An 18,524-nucleotide genomic window follows, 5' to 3' on the forward strand; every position below is an offset into this window, starting at 1 on the left:
CTTTGGCATCTCTGTGTTAAGGAAATATAGGAAGAGGTTATAAACAGAAAGTAGAAAAGCAGATATTGTTGATAAGGCCTGAGTTCTGCATTTCTAAGCTACTATTTGCTATGGTCTGCCAGACAAACCACAGGTTCCTTTGGTTCGCTAATCTGATCCCCAGAGGGTGGATTCTGCCTTTTGTGGGATCCTTTATGTCCAAATTTGTACAACCACTGTCTCTCTCCCAGCATGTGCGTCATGGAAATGATCTGAAACACCACCCTTTGTACAAGTGCCCTAGTTCTCAAAAAGTCAATACAAAAGGGGCTTAAGTTGCAGCCTCCAGCCTCCTCCAAGGAGAGTTTGACTGGCTAGATCCGGGGTGGGTCCAGGCAAGTGTATTCTTAACCGGTGACTCCAACAAGTGTGACGTTCGTGGTGCACAGAGTTGGAAAAAGGTGTGTGGGGTGTCAGTCCCTGCCCTGGGGCTTGAGCAAATCTGTGGCTTTCCAATTTAAAGCACGTCTGCAGCTGCTTCCCCAGGGAGACGTGGGGATGTGGAGCAATTTGTGTTTGTTTGGTTGCTGCAAGACTGCCCAGAAGGCATCGGGGAGATTCCAGCTGGGGTCGCTTTGGCNCTGGAGTTTGTTTCTCCTGATAAATGTGCATTGATTACCAGAAAGGATGTCCCTTACACCAAGATCAAGGACATGTGAGAATGACATCTGTGGCATTAGTGAAACTACCAAGACTGGACAACATCCGTTAGAAATAAACATCACAGAGTAAGGGGGCAGGTGCAAGGTCTAACTTAGTCCAACAACGGAACAGTGTATTTAAGATGCTGTCTTCCTGCGTCTCAATCAGTCAACTTTGACATGGCCAGAGAATGGTCTGCTCTGTTCCACGAGTGTGAGTGTCATGAGGATTAAATAGAGTAACAAAGAAAAAGAAAACAAACTTTGAATGAAGGATCTATAGGTGCCAAGATTATTGCTTAGATCCAACTATCTTCTATTCTATTCTTTGGCATCTCTGTGTTAAGGAAATATAGGAAGAGGTTATAAACAGAAAGTAGAAAAGCANATGGTGGGGAGTTTCCAGGACCCCAGCCCTCAGCACTGTCCCCTGCTGTCATCTGTACCGCCGGCTCTCACTCTGGAAACAAGTCCAGATCAGAGGCAGCAGACAGCCCGGGGGAGCAGCTCTAGTCAGGAGAGCTGCATTTGAGATGTGGAGGAAGCCGAAGACACTTCACTACCATCTGCTAGTGTAAACAAAATCACCAGTGAGCGGATCCATTGGGACTATTTCTGTTTTAGCTGCACGGGAAAATGTGCTCCTTTAAGTAAGTGGATACTGTGAGTAACCTGACATGGGGCATTTAGTTGTGGCCAACTCTTTCACAACAAGGACTTGCTAACCACACATAATTTTTATCCACTAAATTGCACCCAGAAAGACTTTTTTGTTGTTGTTGTTCGTCTTTCAAAAAAGACGAAAATTTGGCAAGCAAAAGTTCAAGATAATTCAAAGTATAAAAGCTGTAATTTAAAAAGTACATTATAATTTGGAGCTTTGATTGGTGTACCTTCCTTGTACGGCAATGGATCCTATTTACGAGGTCTAGTTTCACAGTGAGGACACATTTTGTAGAGACGAATGCTTATGAGAACAGGGGTTTTTCTTTCTTTTATTATTAACCTTCCTAAGACAGTGGCAGCCCCCAGTTCCCTGTGAAACAGACGAGGCACTATAGAGACCATGGCTTAGGTCTNCCTTTTGTGGGATCCTTTATGTCCCTGTCTCTCTCCCAGCATGTGCGTCATGGAAATGATCTGAAACACCACCCTTTGTACAAGTGCCCTAGTTCTCAAAAAGTCAATACAAAAGGGGCTTAAGTTGCAGCCTCCAGCCTCCTCCAAGGAGAGTTTGACTGGCTAGATCCGGGGTGGGTCCAGGCAAGTGTATTCTTAACCGGTGATTCCAACAAGTGTGACGTTCGTGGTGCACAGAGTTGGAAAAAGGTGTGTGGGGTGTCAGTCCCTGCCCTGGGGCTTGAGCAAATCTGTGGCTTTCCAATTTAAAGCACGTCTGCAGCTGCTTCCCCAGGGGGACGTGGGGATGTGGAGCAATTTGTGTTTGTTTGGTTGCTGCAAGACTGCCCAGAAGGCATGGGGGAGATTCCAGCTGGGGTCACTTTGGCTCGTCTGCCTGTACCTTCTCAGGCTGTCAACAAAGACACATTAACTGCACCTCCCTTTCCTGCTCAATGATTAAACATTGAGATAAAATCAACTTGGTCAAAAATGATAACATGTGTTTTCCTTTTCTTCCTTTTTAACTGTCATTAAATGGGCACCGGGTTCATCTGGCTATAGCCTTTTACATATTTCCTGTTGTCTAGTGACTTTGACCCCAAAGCTGCCCCGAATTCTGGGTATCTCCCAACCCCCAGCTCTTGGAGGATGATGTTTCTCAACTTCAGGATAAGGAACAATTCACCGTCATCTAGATGCCTTGCCAGGACAGCTGACCCTTGTGACCCGAGGCAGAACCACGTGAGGACAAAGGGTATTTAAAAGACCATCATAGGGCTGGCCAGTTAGCTCAGTTGGTTAGAACATGCTGTTATAATACCAAGGTCAAGTGTTTGGGTCCCCGTACTGGCCAGCTGTTTCCCCAACTCCCGCAAGAAAAAAAATACCTGCATTGAAGTCCGTCACAGAACCATTTTACCTGTTTTCCAATAATCAGCTCACTATTTAAATTTTTTGACTGTAATCTCCCAACGTCCAGCCTCCACCCTACAACAACAACCACCAAATGTAGAACGTGGAAGTCTGGCTTTCAGTGCTCCACTAACAGGCAATGCAAGGGCCTTCCCCAGGGGTCACCTGGAGAACAAGCAGCCTTGTCTAGCATGCTCAGAACACTCGACACGCGTTCTCCCCTTCAACATCCCCGATATACATACCTTCTGTGACTGTGGTACGTAGCGTCTGCACACTCAGTGTATTGAGAACAACACATTTAAAATCCGTGTTCAAATCCTGTTTTATAACTGGACTGAAAATCAGCGGCACTTCGACGTAGTTCTCATTATTTTCGGAATATTCCCTGAGTGAAGAAACATTCCCATAAACATGCACCAAACACAAGCTTGCTTTTACAATGTGGACATTTAAACATTCTTCATTAGAAGCGTCCACTGTGCTTTAATTGACTTCAACTTTCATAAAGTCAGGAGCACTCGCCACCACATTTGTCAATTAGGTAGGAGAATTTCTAAGCCTGTCCAAGTGTCATCGAGGATGCTGGTCCCTATAATCGGACACATGTTACAATGGACCCAGTTGGGCTTGGATAATAGGAAAGTTTCATTTTATTAGGCCCTTGATGAACAAGGAAGCAGTAGTGGGAACAGAAGCGTCTACTTAGGGGAAGTCTGACTCTCTCACCAATAAATTATTTGCATCTCGTATGGTGGGGAGTTTCCAGGACCCCAGCCCTCAGCACTGTCCCCTGCTGTCATCTGTACCGCTGGCTCCCACTCTGGAAACAAGTCCAGATCAGAGGCAGCAGACCGCCCGGGGGAGCAGCTCTAGTCAGGAGAGCTGCATTTGAGACGTGGAGGAAACTGAAGACACTTCACTACCATCTGCTAGTGTGAACAAAATCACCAGTGAGCGGATCCATTGGGACTATTTCTGTTTTAGCTGGAGGGGGAGAATATGCTCCTTTAGGGAAGTGGATACTGTGAGTAACCTGACATGGGGCATTTAGTTGTGGCCAACTCTTTCACAACAAGGACTTGCTAACCACACATAATTTTTACCCACTAAATTGCATCCAGAAAGGCTTTTGTGTTGTTGTTAGTCTTTCAAAAAAGATGAAAATTTGACAAGCAAAAGTTCAAGATAATTCAAAGTATCAAAGGTGTAATTTTAAAAGTACATTATAATTTGGAGCTTTGACTGGTGCATCCTCCTTGTACAGCAATGGATCCTATTTACGAGGTCTAATTTCACAGTGAGGACACATTTTGTAGAGACTAATGCTTATGAGAACAGGGGTTTTTCTTTCTTTTATTATTAACCTTCCTGAGACGGTGGCAGCCCCCAGTTCCCTGAGAAACAGAAGAGGCACTATAGAGACCATGGCTTAGGTCTCAGAGCTTTTCTGAGGGTTTATGAAACTGTTCAACAGCGAGGTTGCAGAGTGCGGAATGGAAATGTATTAACTCCAAAATATTTTTTAAAAGCCTGCAAAAATCAAGAAATGTTTAATTAACTACAAAATCCAACGTCACTACCAACTAGTCAACAGCAACTCAATTCATATAGTTGTGGAGAAAGTTGATTCTCAAGATAACTTTTAGCAAAACTCAATTTTTAAACTTCTAAAAATTCATCAGTTTGGAATCAACAAGTAACTTTTGTGTGTCATACAGTACGTTGGATATGACATCGTCGCCAAAAGCAAGAGTGAATCCTGCGGAGGTCTCACAAGAGGAGACCCTCGCCCACTTACTGGCGCGGCCCCTCGGTCACGCGGCCTCCCTGGTAGGCGCTCTCTATGCGTGTGTCGTTGGCCATCCACCACAGCGCGGTGCTCAGGGCTGGGCCAGCTCCCAGAAACACCTTGCACGGGACGGTCAGCCTTGACCCTGTGCACAACAAGACACAGCGCATCAACCGACAGAAGCCAGCACGGGAAAGAAGTCACCTGCTCCTCACGTCCACCAGCAAACCTGAGCCGTGGGTCCCTCCGCGTCCTGTCAAACTCCCCACCAGGCTGATTCTCTTCATAGCGGGAAATGTAGTTTCCTCAAACCATTCCGCTCACATAGAGCTTTCATATTTGCCAAGTGCCTTGGGTTCTTCAGCTGGCTTTCGTGGCAGGTGAAGTTAAACGTCTTTGCCAAGGCCACAGCCCCTGCAGGGCTTTCTGAATTCAGGAGGTGCCTCCTTCCACAATGTATTCCAGTTACCTCAAGAACTCCAAACCCATGTACAGACCCTTTTTGCCCATTGCTGGTCTCAGCTCTGAAGTTTCCCCTGGGAATTCTCCATTCCCAGATGGCTCTCGTTTAGGATTTACCCTTTTGAAAGCCACTGTGCTTTCTATGGATGGCGCCCTCTGCAGTTGTGCAATGTGATGGCACTGCATGCACCTGCCTCAGTCGCGGTAAGTTATTTTTAAGTCACCAAAGAGGAGGAGGGGAAAAAAGAACAAATTCTTCCCACTCACATCTCCCTCATGGGTGACAGGCCTCCCTGAGGTTTGTCTTTTAATGTCCCCGGACCCACTTCAGGCTCTGAATGCCAGCTCTTCTCCACCCTTTGCCGCCCCATGACCTTGAAGAGGTCTCTCAGCACAGCAGCCATCAAGTCCAGTGTCATGTGACTCCTCCACACACGTCAGTGCATTCAGAGCAACCGACTGGGAACTGGGCTCCAATCGGCTGGGGAGCACCGAGGAGCCAGGGCTCTGGGACTCGTTGGCACCAACCAGTGTCCCCACTGTCCAAGGGTTTCCAGATGGTTGTTCCCAAAGCCAAGGGGGCCATGTGGGCTGCAACTCCTGTGCCAGTCCCAGAATCTGCACAAAAACCCTCCTCCTCTATGGCCTCCAATTAAAATTTAAACCCAACACCAAACAGAAGTAAAAATCAAATAAATTTTTAAAAAGGACTCCACAGCCAAGATTTAATAAATGAGCATCAGACCTACAAAGCCATTGTACAGAAACAAGCACACAAAAGTGGGTCCAGGTGCGTCATGGGCACACAGGTCTGAGTTTAAACCCAGCTTGATCATGAGTGTGGCTTTTTGACCTTCACTGAGCCCCTGTGATCTCCTAGATGGTTTTTCCTTCTCGAAAATGAGAATAAGCAAAACCTTCCTACAGGGTCCATGTTGGGATTGAATGGGATCCCATTAGGCCTAGTAGATGCTCAGCTTCAGAGGCTGTCACTACAGCTTTCACTTGCCCACATGTGCCACCCGTGTAGACCATCCAGCAAGTGTGTGCTGGCCAGGATAGCCTGAGCCACAATGGGGTGACAAACGGAAAACCCCACCGGTCATTTTCATCACCACGTCAGCCAGCTGGACCAGCTACTTTGGCAAAAAGAGACTGTCTCTGGCCACTGTCAACCCCACTTCATAAATGGAGGCTTCAAGAGATGCTGAGCATCAGCCAAGTGTTAGTAACGTGAATTACTCTAGAGAAGCTGGCTAAGTAAGGGATTCATGCTATTAATCCTCTCCTACAGTTAACTGCTGCCAAAATGTTTAGAGTTTTACATTTAGATTTTTGTAGGTAGGGTTTTTATGAAGCAAAGTACACCTGTTTTCAAACAATGCCACTTCTAACAACATTTGACAACAGGAAACGTCCCCTCACATTTGTTATTCCAGCCTCTCATGCTGGGGTTCTAAGGTCTCCACCCAGACACTATGCACCCCAAAGGTGACATAAGGGTCCCAAGCCCTCAGCGTTGGGATCTCAGGCACCTCTGTGGGCATGTGGGTCACACCATTTTTGCAGGCCTTACCCAGAGAAGCTGATATGGTCTCAAGGGGGGAAATGATCACAGGAATGGTCTCCTCTTTTTTTTCTGAGAAAGATGTAAGGAAAAGAGATTCCATTAGGAAAGCTTTCATTTCAAGCCAAGTCTCAATTTCCATTGTTTGGCTAATTAACTAAGTTATCCTTTACAGTGTGGCCAGTCATTGTGAGAATCAGCCTTTGCCTGGCAAAGGAAATAGGCTCTCCACAAAATTGAGCATCTTTGGCCAACCCTTTCCCAGCACTGAGATTACTGGAAGAGGCCACAGTTAAACACACATTCCGCTGCCATGGGCTTTGTTGTTTGCTCTGTGATAGACAATTAACCATTCCCCTCCCTGGCTTCCTGAATGCGTTCTTAATAGACATGTTCATGATGTCCACAGGATAGGTTTTACCCAAAGGTTTACTAGTCTGGAAATATCTCCTGCATCTAATCCCAAGTGCCTGCCACAAAATACTGAAGGTTCACCTCTTCCTGAAAAGGCACAGGGGCTTTTCCTCAAGAAAAGATTCAGAGGACTGCCTGTTTATAAGACTAATCGCACACTAGGTGATAATACAGTAACCCAGCCTTGGCCACTGATGCTTTGTTAATTGAGGAGACAAACTCTCTGGGGAGGCAGAGGTGGATCTCCTAGGGATTAGAGCCAGCTTGAAGACACTAACCACCTGAAGTGGAGCAAAAAGGACAGCTGAGGATGAGTGAAGGGCTGTGAGTTGTCTCCACAACTGGCCTCTTCCCCCTCGTTTCTCCCACTAAAGAGCATTTTGAAATCCTAATGTGAGTAAGCATTAGGCAACATGACTGTGCAGACTGGGGAGCATATGGCTTCTTGGCTGTGGCCAGAAGCTTCCCCCTGCCTCAGAGTCACATCTATGCCATACGGAGCTGTGGCAATCGAGGGAGAGAAAGAAGCCTCAGGACCGGGGGACACCTCGGTGGTCCTCAAACTTGAGGGTGCACCAGTATCATCTGGTGTGCTCATGAAACAGCAGCCCCCGACCCCCCAGTTTCCCATTTCATAGGTCTGCATGGAACCCACGATTTTGCCTGTCTAATGAGAACCACGGTGGTGCGGCTGCTGCTGGCCCAGGAGCACCGTTTGAGAACCACCGTGTTGTTGAGGTAGGAGCCAAGCACAGGCTAACACGTCAGTCTGCCGCCCCCTAGTGCTCCTGCGCAGTATCGCAAGAACAGGATAATTAATGGCCCTGAAAGGCACAGAAGTCTCAGTCACCCACCCTGGGGGGAACAAGGAGTCGACAGGAATGAATCCTCACCGGACAGCAAAAGAAGTATAACCTAGAGACCTCAATTCGTGGTAGACATGCTGCTCCTTACAGTAAGCTGAATCTCTGGATTCTCCGTGAGAAAGTCTTTTTCCTCAAAGACCAATTATTAGAACGTAGTCTCCAAAGCTCCCTGAAATCCCTTGGAAGACTCCACAGGTGTCAGTTATGCAGTATATAAAACAGAGAAGTGTGGCGCGCTCTCCAGGGCGGAGCCGAGGACGCGCACACTTTTACACCCTTGCGCTTGGTTCCTTGTCTGTCACGTAGCAGGCACCGAGTCAATGCTGAACTTAGGTTCAACAGTAGCCGACACTGTTTACGACGCAATCTTCATGTATAATTCATTTAAATCAACGAGAGCCGTCACCATCTGAAATCCTGGTATCAAGGGCAACTAGACCACAGGGGAGACAAAAAAAAGCGGTGTGTGTGTGTGTGCATGCGTGTGCATGCGTGTGCGTGTCTGTGTGTGTGTGCATGCGTGCGCGTGTCTATGTGTGTGCATGCGTGTGCGTGTGCGCACGCGTGCGTGTGTGTGCGTGTCTGTGTGAGTGCGTGCGTGTGTGTGTATGGGCGTGCGTGTCTGTGTGTGCGTGTCTGTGTGTGTGTGCATGCGTGCGTGTGTGCATGTCTCTGTGCGCGTGTGCGTGCGTCTGTGTGTGCGTGTGTGTGCGTGTGTGTGTCTGTGTGCATGCGTGTGCGTGCGTCTGTGTGTGCATGCATGTGCGTGTGTGCGCGCGTGTGTGCATGTCTGTGTGTGTGCGTGTGCGCGTGTGTGTCTGTGTGCATGCGTGTGCGTGCGTCTGTGTGTGCGTGCGTGTGCGTGTGTGTGCGATTTCCACTGTATACGCCTTCTGGTTGAAAAATCCAATAAAATCCTAGTATCCTAGAATTTTACATGACGTTATGGCTACTGTGTTCTGATAGCTGGCCCTGTAGGTGCCAGCCTTCCACAGGGGACTTCCCAAAGGGACCTTCCAAGGAAACCATTGTTCAGGCCCCTTCTAGTGGCGTGTTGTAGCCTCAGTCCTTGAACCCTGTCAACTGCCCAGGGATTCTGTCCCCTCATAACAACCTTTCAGAGTATCACACTCGTCGTATTAGCCTGATACTTCAGGAGAGTCGGGGTGTCGTTTTGCCTTTGCCCTTCATTCCAACACATTCAAGGAATTTCTCGTGAACCCTGCTGCGTTCTCTGCACTCTTGCTATTGAGCCAGGGTGGAAGGTCCCGCAGCGGCAGGTACTCACTGTGGACGTGCAGTTCAATGTTCCTGGTGACGTCGTATTGCCTGCCTTCCTGGGCAAAGGTGGTGGCACAGCTGTAATAGCCCACGTCCTGCAGGGACACGTTGTGCACGAGTAAGCGAGTGGTCCCCCGCACGCTTAGATATTTCTCATTTTCTTGATCCAAAAGAACAGAGTCCTTAAGGGAAAATGGTGTTTAAGGTTACGTTATATACTATGATAGCTCTGGAAAGCTACGAACCACATCATCACTGTCAACCAATGCTGAATTTGCAACCCAAGAATCGCCCTGGTATTTACCTTGATAGTTTTACACTTTGGGTATACTTTTAACTGTATTTTTAGGAAAGAGAATTTGTTAACATACAAAACAAATAAAATTGCTGGATTTGTTTAACCGCAATATTTAATGTCTAAGCACAATGGGGAAAAAAAGATTGACACCTCTGTGGCAAAGTAGGTCATTTAAAATTCAAATATATTTATGACCTGACTGATTCCCATATATATATATATATATTCCTATATATATACAGGACTTAGAAAATATCCGGGAAAAGCACTATTAAATAGTCATGATGACTTGGATGACAAAGTTCAGAGGAGATGGCATCACAATAATTACTTTTAAAATCATTTCATTTTGAGGAGTCAGTAAAACAGAAAACTTTGTTTTAAAAAAAACACAGAACTAAATGGGAGAAATGGACACAAGGTTCTGTGAGTCCTCTGCAGGACAGAATCCTCAAGAGCAAGGCCTCCAATCAAATAGGAAACACTGAATGGGATTTTAAAACATCCTAATGAGCACACAATGTTCTCAGGAATATCTCTTTCAAAATCATGATGGTAAAAAGCTTGCAATAGTCAAATATAACCTTGAGTCATTAGAGAATCTTACTGTGAATGGGAACACAGACAAAACTGAAATAGTTAGCCACATGGCTCATGAAGTATTACCTCACAATATATTTAATTCAAAAGGAGAGAGCTCATTGCTCCTATCATGGGTAGTCATATATGAAAAAAAGCAAAGTAGGGCCAGCACCACAGCGGTTCCAGTAGTGGGGGCCTGGCCTCCCGGGGCAGGGTTTAGGCTTCACCATCTACCGGCTGTGTGACCTTGGGACAGTTCCCTACATGTCCTTATCTGTAAAACGGAGATGTTACGGGTTGCATGCTAGGGATTTTAGAACAGGCTTGGACACAGCACGCGCTCAGTAACGCTTAGCATTATTATGAAGGGACAAATACTATTCAGCATTATCATGATTTCCTTGTCCTCCCGCGTTTCTGAAGCACCATTTGTGTCAAGCACTGCTCTAGGTGCTTCATACTCATCACTCCATTTAATCTTCAAAACGATGCCAGGCACTGGGAATTACCAGCTGCCCTTCTACGAAGGAAACAGGTTTGAGAAGTGAGGTGGAGCCACGGCTGCTCGACAGGGTTTCACACCCAGACCACCAACTCCAGAGCCTGGGCTCTTTCCTCCATAGGTAAAACCTTCCATTTGCCTCTTTATGCTCTTCCTAAGCCAAAAGAGAACACGTCCTGCAGCTGGGCCGGCTTGTTTGTAGGCACCGGCTACTTTCCCCTATTTTCAGAAAGTCATGTCGTAGTTTCCAATAGTGACTTTATATCCTGCATGTATCTTGTAGTTACAATACCAGTCATCTGTTTAACCTTTCATTGATTAAAAGGTTAATTCTATCAATGATTAAACAAACAAGTGTCCATTTTGGTATTAATCTATAGTCTATATCAGGGGTTGGCAAACCTTTTCAGGAAAGGGCCAGATAGGAGATATTTCAGTCCTCGGTGTGCATGGTCTCATCACCACTATGCAATGAAAAAAGCAGCCGCAGACATACATCAGCAAACGGCAGCGGCTGTGTTCCAGTAAAACTTTATGGACGCTGAAATTTGAATTTCATACAATTTCCACATGTCATGAAATAGTGTTCTTTTAGTTTTTCTCAAACACTTAAAAAAGTAAAAATTCTCCTTAGCTCATGAGCCGGGCGAGGATGGGAGGCAGCTTGCTTTGGCTCCAGGCCATAGCTTGCCAGCATCTGGTCCACCTAAGTGACACCTAATGATCTCACTGGGAACCACTGCAACACCCGGTAGCATTTATTCAACCGGACAAGGCAACAAAATTGTGTTTTTATTTAGTCCTTTAACTCAAAGGTTAATTGTCATGTGCTTAAAAAAAACAACAAAAAAAAATCTTTTAGGGGCCAGCCTGGTGGCGCACTGCTACAGTGCGCCGCTTGGGAGCGCAGCGGCGCTCCCGCCAAGGGTTCGGATCCCATATACAGACCGGTTCCCGCTCACTGGCTGAGCGAGGTGTGGGCACAACACCGAGGGTTGCGATCCCATTGCCGGTCCCGGTCCGGTACGGGCGCGACACTGAGGGTTGTGATCCATTGCCAGACACGAGAAAAGACAAAAAGAAAAAAAAAAAATCTTTTAATATGTGTATATGCTTGATATACAAACTAACAGTTTTTGCAGACAAATGACAGTAAAAAGCTATTTCCTTCAGCTGTTATTTACTCTGGATTCATTTTAAATTCTGTCTTCACAAATCACTATTTGGAGGACCCTTACCCAAGGCACATAAGGACTAACAGAACATATTAATATAGCCCTTTTTAAGTTGTTTTACATATACACAAGAGGTCTTCAAAAAGTTCATGGCAAGATTTGTATTATCTTTTAACTCTATTTTTCCATGAACCTCTTGAAGTACCCTTGTAAATATTTATATATGTGTGTGTGAATGTATTGTCTTCAGAAATGGGCATTTTATATCTTTCCTGTGGCTAGTAAAGCACATGTTAATGAAATGGCATTTTTAAAAGCTGTACCTTATACCACTGAATCTTCACATCAGTTTGGTTGTGGGTGAATTCCCTCAGGTCAGGACACACTAATACCCCGGAGGTTGACAAGGTTAGGATTTGCGGGTATGAGATGGATGGCAGAGAAGCTTCTGTATTCTCAAAAACCCTGAGCTCAATGGACATTTCATCGCAGTAAGAGGCATTTCTGATTTAAAAGGGGAAAAAAAGGATCATAAATGGCAAGGCAAAATAGAAGTAACACTAAATGAAATTAAGAATAATTTCCCCAACCCCATTAAATTCTGCTTCTGCATTGTTTTGATTAGTGTTGCAATACTTCTGTCCCTGATTTTCTTTAGTCCTTTGGGGGACAAAAAGCATCACATTGCAGTTGTTGTGTAGAAACAGGGACATGTCCTGTGTTTTTCACAAAGGACCTTCCACAAGCCTGTCTTCAACACCATCAAGGGCCAGTAAGAGATTCCCCAAGTCCTCTTCAAAAGGGTTTAAAACCTTCCAGGTTTGGGAGTTTCTTAAACTCAACCCCAACATGCTCCAACTTTGTGGTCCAGGGAACCAGATCCAAATGGAGAGATTGTTTTTCAAGAGACACTGTTTCATGAAATGAAAATCCCCTTTACTTTTGGGGGGAATAATTTATCAACTGAAGTGACATTCGCATACACACACACACACACACCACCTAGGACTGGGGCAGGTGTTGTCTGAAATTATTTCATTCACCAGTAATATCTTTGTGCGAAGAATGTCACTTTCTCTGGTTCTCTTTCTAAATGTAAATATTTCTGGGTACAGTTTCTCCTTAAGTCAAATGAGTTTATGAAATCTGGAAGGATTTTGAAGGCAGCTGGAGGGAGAAGAGCACAGACTCTTGGGGAGGGATCAAGGCAGCAGTAGAAGACAGGAGGCCAGAAAGACTATTTCCAACCAGGCCATGGGTCTGCCCCACCCTGCAGAAGAACTAAGCCGGGAGTCTTTGGATCACCAACACTAGGCCTACAACTCTATCCTGCAAGAAGCAGCAGAACATGTCAAGACCACTCAAAGGGGAAAGGACAGTTCTTTCAATAAATGGTGCTGGGAAAACTAGATACCCACATGCAAAAGAATGAAGCTGGACCCCCCTCACCTAACACCATATACAAAGATTAATTCAAAGTGGGTCAAAGACCTAACCATAAGAGCTAAAACTATGAAAGTCTTAGAAGAAAACATAGAAGAAAAGCTTTACGACATTGGATTGAGCAATGATTTCTTAATTCCAAAAGCACAGGCAATAAAAGAAAAAAATAGGTAAGTTGAAATTGATTAAAATTAAAACCTTTTGTGCAATGAAGGCCAATATCAACAGAGTGAATCCACAACCCACAAAACGGGAGAAAGAAATTTCAAATCATATATCTGATAAGGGGTTAATATCCAGAATATGTAAAGAACTCCTACAGTTCAACAACAGCAACAACAAAAACAATTCAATTTCAAAAGTGGGAAAAAGGGCCGGCCCGGTGGCGCACTCGGTCGAGTGCGGCGCTTGGGAGCGCGGTGTCGCTCCTGCCGAGGGTTCGGATCCCATGTAGAGACTGGTCCGCTCACTGGTTGAGTGCGGTGCGGGAGCGACATCGAGGGTTGCGATCCTGTTGCCGGTCACGGTACGGGTGCAACACTGAGGGTTGCGATCCCGTTACCGGTCACGAAAAAAGACAAAAAGGAAAAAAAAAAAGTGGGAAAAAGGCTTGAATAGACATTTCTCCAAAGAAGATACGTGAGTGGCCAGTAAAGCCATGGAAAGATGCTCGACAATACTAATCATTAGGGAAGTGCAGATCAAAGCCACAACGAGATGCCGCTTCACACCCGTTAGGATGGCTATTATAAAAAAAGGAAAAAAAAACCCAGAAAATAACAAGTATTATCAAGGATGTGGAGAAATTAAACATCTGTGCATGGTTGGTGAAGGTGTAAAATGGTGCAGCCACTGTGGAAAACAGTACAGCAGTTCCTCAAAAAATTAAAAATAGAATTACCATATGACCCAGCAATTAATTCTTCTTTTGGGTATAAACACAAAAGAATTGGAAGCAGGGACCGAAACAGATGTTTGCACACCTGTGTTTATATTGGTGTTATTCACAATAGCCAAAGGCAGAAGCAACACAAGTGCCTGTGGATGAACAAACAGATAAATAAAATGTGGTCTGTACACACGATGGAGTGATAATGTCCAGCCTTGAAAAGGAGGGAGATTCTGACATGTGCCACCACATGGGTGAACCTTGAGGACGTTATGCTGAGTGAAATAAGCCAGTCACAAAAGGACAACATTGTTTGATTCTACTTGTATGAGGCACCTAGAACAGTCAAGTTCATAGAGGCAGAAAGTAGAATGGTGGCTGTCAGGGACTGGAGGACAGAGAAACGGGGGGTTATTCAACAGATACAGATAGAGGTGCAGTTTTGCAAGATGAAAAGTTTCTGGAGATGGATGCAGTGATGGTTGCTCAATGATGTGATTGGACTTAATGTCACTGAATTATACACTTAAAAATGGTTAAAATGGTAGATTTCAAGTTTTTTGTATTTTACTACAAACAAAAAGCAGCAGGACAAACAGGGAAGAGGACGGGACCCAGGCTCAGGGGACGTGGGCCCCACCACCCGCCACCCGCAGGAACTTTCTAAGTGAGCTTGGTTCCTGCATCCGTACAATAAGCATTTGGATTAATTCACTCCTAAGGTCATCCAGCTCTAAAATTCTCTTCGGGGTTCTACATCTATTCCTTGTGTCCCTACCATGTGGATTCAGCAGTGAGCAAAACAGACCAAGTCCCTGCCCTCCTGGAGTTTATGTTCTGACGGGGCAGACAAACACTAAATGCATAAACACAGAGGTGTCAGATGGGAGAATGCCATCGAGAATAACAACAGCAGGGTAAGGAAAGGGCGACAGAGTGCTGTGTCAGATGAAGTGGCGAGAGGTCCTCTCCGAAGAGCAAAGACTACTGAAGGCAGGGCGGGAGCCGTGAGAACATCTGGGTGGAGAGTGTTTCAGGAACAGCAAAGAGGACATAACGTGGATTCTCACCTGTGCACTGGATTCTGAAATCCGGATCATCACTAAGGAATTGCACAAAAGTCCATTCTGCCAGGAGCCCACGCCCCAGCCCCTTCCCAGAGGGACTTACCTGACAGTGCAGATGTAGGTGCCCGAGTCTCCCTGCAAGGCTGGCAGAACCCAGATAGCACCATCCTGGACCCTCATGCACGTGTCACCTTCTTCTGGGACTGTCCTAGCAGAGTCCTTTTTATGCCACGTCATGTTGATGTGGGGGCTGGCAGAGGCCCACAACCAATACGGCACCTGGGGGCACCTCAGGACCACAGGCTCCCCTTCCACCCTGAATTCATTTTTGTAGTGCTTGCCTCGAAATTGGCAGTTTCCTGCAGCCACCGAAGGACAGAGAGACAGCAGTCAGGCTTTGGTTTCAAAACCTACCCAGATCACAAAACCTCCCTGGACCCCAGACCGAGGCTGGTTCCGGCAGAGAGACAGGGGCTGCATGTCCACAACCAAGTGACCTGCACCCCAGGCCCCCGTTAACCCCCTCAGCCCCACCCCCTATTATATGAGTTTAAAACTGCCAAATAACAGGTTCAGAGCTACTATCAATACCAACTTACATTTTCTGGGGAAAGTTAAGTCAGGTCCATATGATGGCCAAAAAAAAAAAAAGATATAAAAATTTGGCCATATTTTTTACTTGATGGCCCCTCATCATTAAAAGTTGATCTGGTCTGAGTTCAGACAGAAAAGCTTAGCTCTCAAAGGAATACCTGCACTCCCATGTTTATCACAGCTCTATCTACAATAGCCAAGTTATGGAACCAACGTAAATGTGTGCAGGACTGGATAAGGAAGATGAAGTATACATACACAATGGAACACTACTCAGTCATGAGAAAACACTGAAATTCTGCCATTTGCAGCAGCATGAATGAGCTTGATTGGAGGAAATTATGTTAAGTGAAATAAGCCAGGCACAGAAAGAGAAATACCGCATGTTCTCACTCATATGTGGGAGCTGAGAGAGGAAGGAAGGAAAGAAGGAAAGAACAGTCGCAGTAATACATTGAACTTTCAGAAGGAGAGAGCAGAACTGTGGTTACTAGAGGTGGGAAGGGGGAAGGCAGAGGGGAGATAGTGAGAAATTAGTTAATGGACACAAAACTAGTTTGAAAAAATAAGTTCTATTGATGTACAATCGAGCAAGGCATCTATAATTAACATTAATTTACTGCATGTTGTCAAATGGCTAGAAGAGACATTGAATGTCCTCAACACAAAGAAATGATTATGTTTTGTAATGATGAATATGCTCATTTTCCTAATTTGATCATCACACACTGTACAGAGAGATTGGTATTCAACCCTGTACCTCACAAATATGTATCATCAATTACGTTCCAATAAAAAGAAAAGAAAAGAAAAGCTTAGCTCTGACGGGTCATATGGTTAAAAGCCAAAGACAGCTTTTGTTGAGGGCAAACACACCACTTCTTGGTTTGCTCCATGGCAGGAACGACCCATGCCCAGGGTGCAGCAAAGAGGATGGGCAAGAAGCAGCAGCTGTCACTCAGCAAGGCACGAACATTCACACCTCGCTCACCGATGACAGCGAAATCCCACTAGGTAACTGCCTTCCCCAGAGAAGCTGCGGGCAACTCCTTTCCCGCTGAAGGATCTGTTTCTCACCTGTGTGCTCCTCACCTGTGTGCTCCTCACCTGTGTGCTCCTCACCCGTGTGCTCCTCACCCGTGTGCTCCTCACCCGCGTGCTCCTCACCTGCGTGCTGCTCACCCGTGTGCTCCTCACCCATGTGCTCCTCACCTGTGTGCTCCTCACCTGTGTGCTCCTCACCTGCATGCTCCTCACCTGTGTGCTCACCCGTGTGCTCCTCACCCGTGTGCTCCTCACCCGCGTGCTCCTCACCCGCGTGCTCCTCACCCGTGTGCTCCTCACCTGCATGCTCCTCACCCACGTACTCCTCACCTGTGTGTTCCTCACTCGTGTGCTCCTCACCCGTGTGCTCACCTGTGTGCTCCTCACCTGTGTGCTCACCTGTGTGCTCCTCACCTGTGTGCTCACCTGCGTGCTCCTCACCTGTGTGCTCCTCACCTGCATGCTCCTCACCTGTGTGCTCCTCACCTGTGTGCTCCTCACCAGTGTGCTCCTCACCCACGTGCTCCTCACCTGCGTGCTCCTCACCTGTGTGCTCCTCACCTGTGTGCTCCTCACCTGTGTGCTCCTCACCCGTGTGCTCCTCACCCGTGTGCTCCTCACCCGTGTGCTCACCTGTGTGCTCCTCACCTGTGTGCTCACCTGCGTGCTCCTCACCTGTGTGCTCCTCACCTGCGTGCTCCTCACCTGTGTGCTCCTCCAGCTGAATGGTGAAGGCAGAAACACCCATTATCAACATGTACAAGATGAACATTGTCCCCAACAACTTCCAGAGCACATGAGAAGTGGAGATCTGAGGTCCAGCACCCTGTAGCCTAGGGGAGGAGGCAGGGGGGTCACCAGCAGCCACGAACTCTCCAAGGGAGAACCCTTGAAGATGGTCCCAGGGCAGCATCTGGAGGCTTCCCCAGCTGATGGAAAACTTTTTGCCTAGATTTTTTTTTAAAACAAGAAAACCCAAAATTCTTTGATTTGCTATTCTACAGCTACATTCACCAAACATGCCTTAACTCAAATCCCTGGAGCACTTGCAGACCCTCTTGGAATAGGAATTCCGTATCCTAAGTTTCTGTCTCTGCAGCAGTGTGCCCCAGCAGTCGCTGCCCCTCTGCCTGAGACACTCTCCTCGGCTGAGATGTCTGTTCGTGCCCTCCCCTCCTCCAAGTCTATGCTCACGCGTCACTCTCTTGGTGAGGTCTTCTCTCACCTCCTTGTATGAAATCGCAACATCCTCCTGCCCAATCCTCCGTCTTTTCCTCTCTGCTCTGCGGCTGTCTATGGCATTCATCATCAACCATGTCTCCTCTTTCTGTCATGTCAGCTCACGTGCACACGGATTCTACTTTGTTCTATTGACAATTCTGTCCCCAACTCCTATTTATTGAATGAATCACTAGGAGCCAAAAGGTCCTCACCTTTCACTTGTCAGAGAACTTTTTCTATATTCCCTGTGGGTTGACTCTTACTTTACACACGATTCTGACATACGCTGAGAGATTCTGCACACTGCTCACTTTCTGCTCTAAAGCATCCTAGGGGAAAAGCAAAATAAGGTCCAAAACATGATTAATTTATACAAGTTCATAAAGCATTGCTTCCTCAAGCTTCCCCAAGACTGGAGTATCTTTGGTGTCTCCCTGTGGTCCTTCCTGCAGCATGTCACCATTGTCAATTGTATCAGCTAACCATTGCCACAACAATGCTGCTTAACAAACCATCCCAAAACTGAACAGTGTAAAACAACAATCATTCATTCCTACTGTAAGACCCATGCACCGTGCACAAATCTCACACTCGCAGGGACGGCTCACTTCAC

General features: G+C 46.3%; 1 protein-coding gene across 1 annotated transcript; it reads right to left on the reverse strand.

Moving 5' to 3' along the window:
- Positions 1-4,376: 4,376 nt before the first annotated feature.
- On the reverse strand, positions 4,377-17,476 carry IL1R2 (interleukin 1 receptor, type II). The gene is made up of 6 exons (XM_008594563.1): positions 17,396-17,476; positions 15,156-15,411; positions 11,977-12,157; positions 9,104-9,278; positions 6,545-6,607; positions 4,377-4,651 (listed from the first exon to the last, which is right to left on the reverse strand). The coding sequence occupies exons 1-6, from the start codon at positions 17,460-17,462 to the stop codon at positions 4,512-4,514; spliced, it is 882 nt and encodes a 293-aa protein (XP_008592785.1). The 5' UTR covers positions 17,463-17,476; the 3' UTR covers positions 4,377-4,511.
- Between the last annotated feature and the right edge of the window lie 1,048 nt (positions 17,477-18,524).

This window comes from Galeopterus variegatus, unplaced genomic scaffold (assembly GCF_000696425.1).
Source record: "Galeopterus variegatus unplaced genomic scaffold, G_variegatus-3.0.2 Scaffold11053, whole genome shotgun sequence".
Classification (NCBI taxonomy): domain Eukaryota; kingdom Metazoa; phylum Chordata; class Mammalia; order Dermoptera; family Cynocephalidae; genus Galeopterus; species Galeopterus variegatus.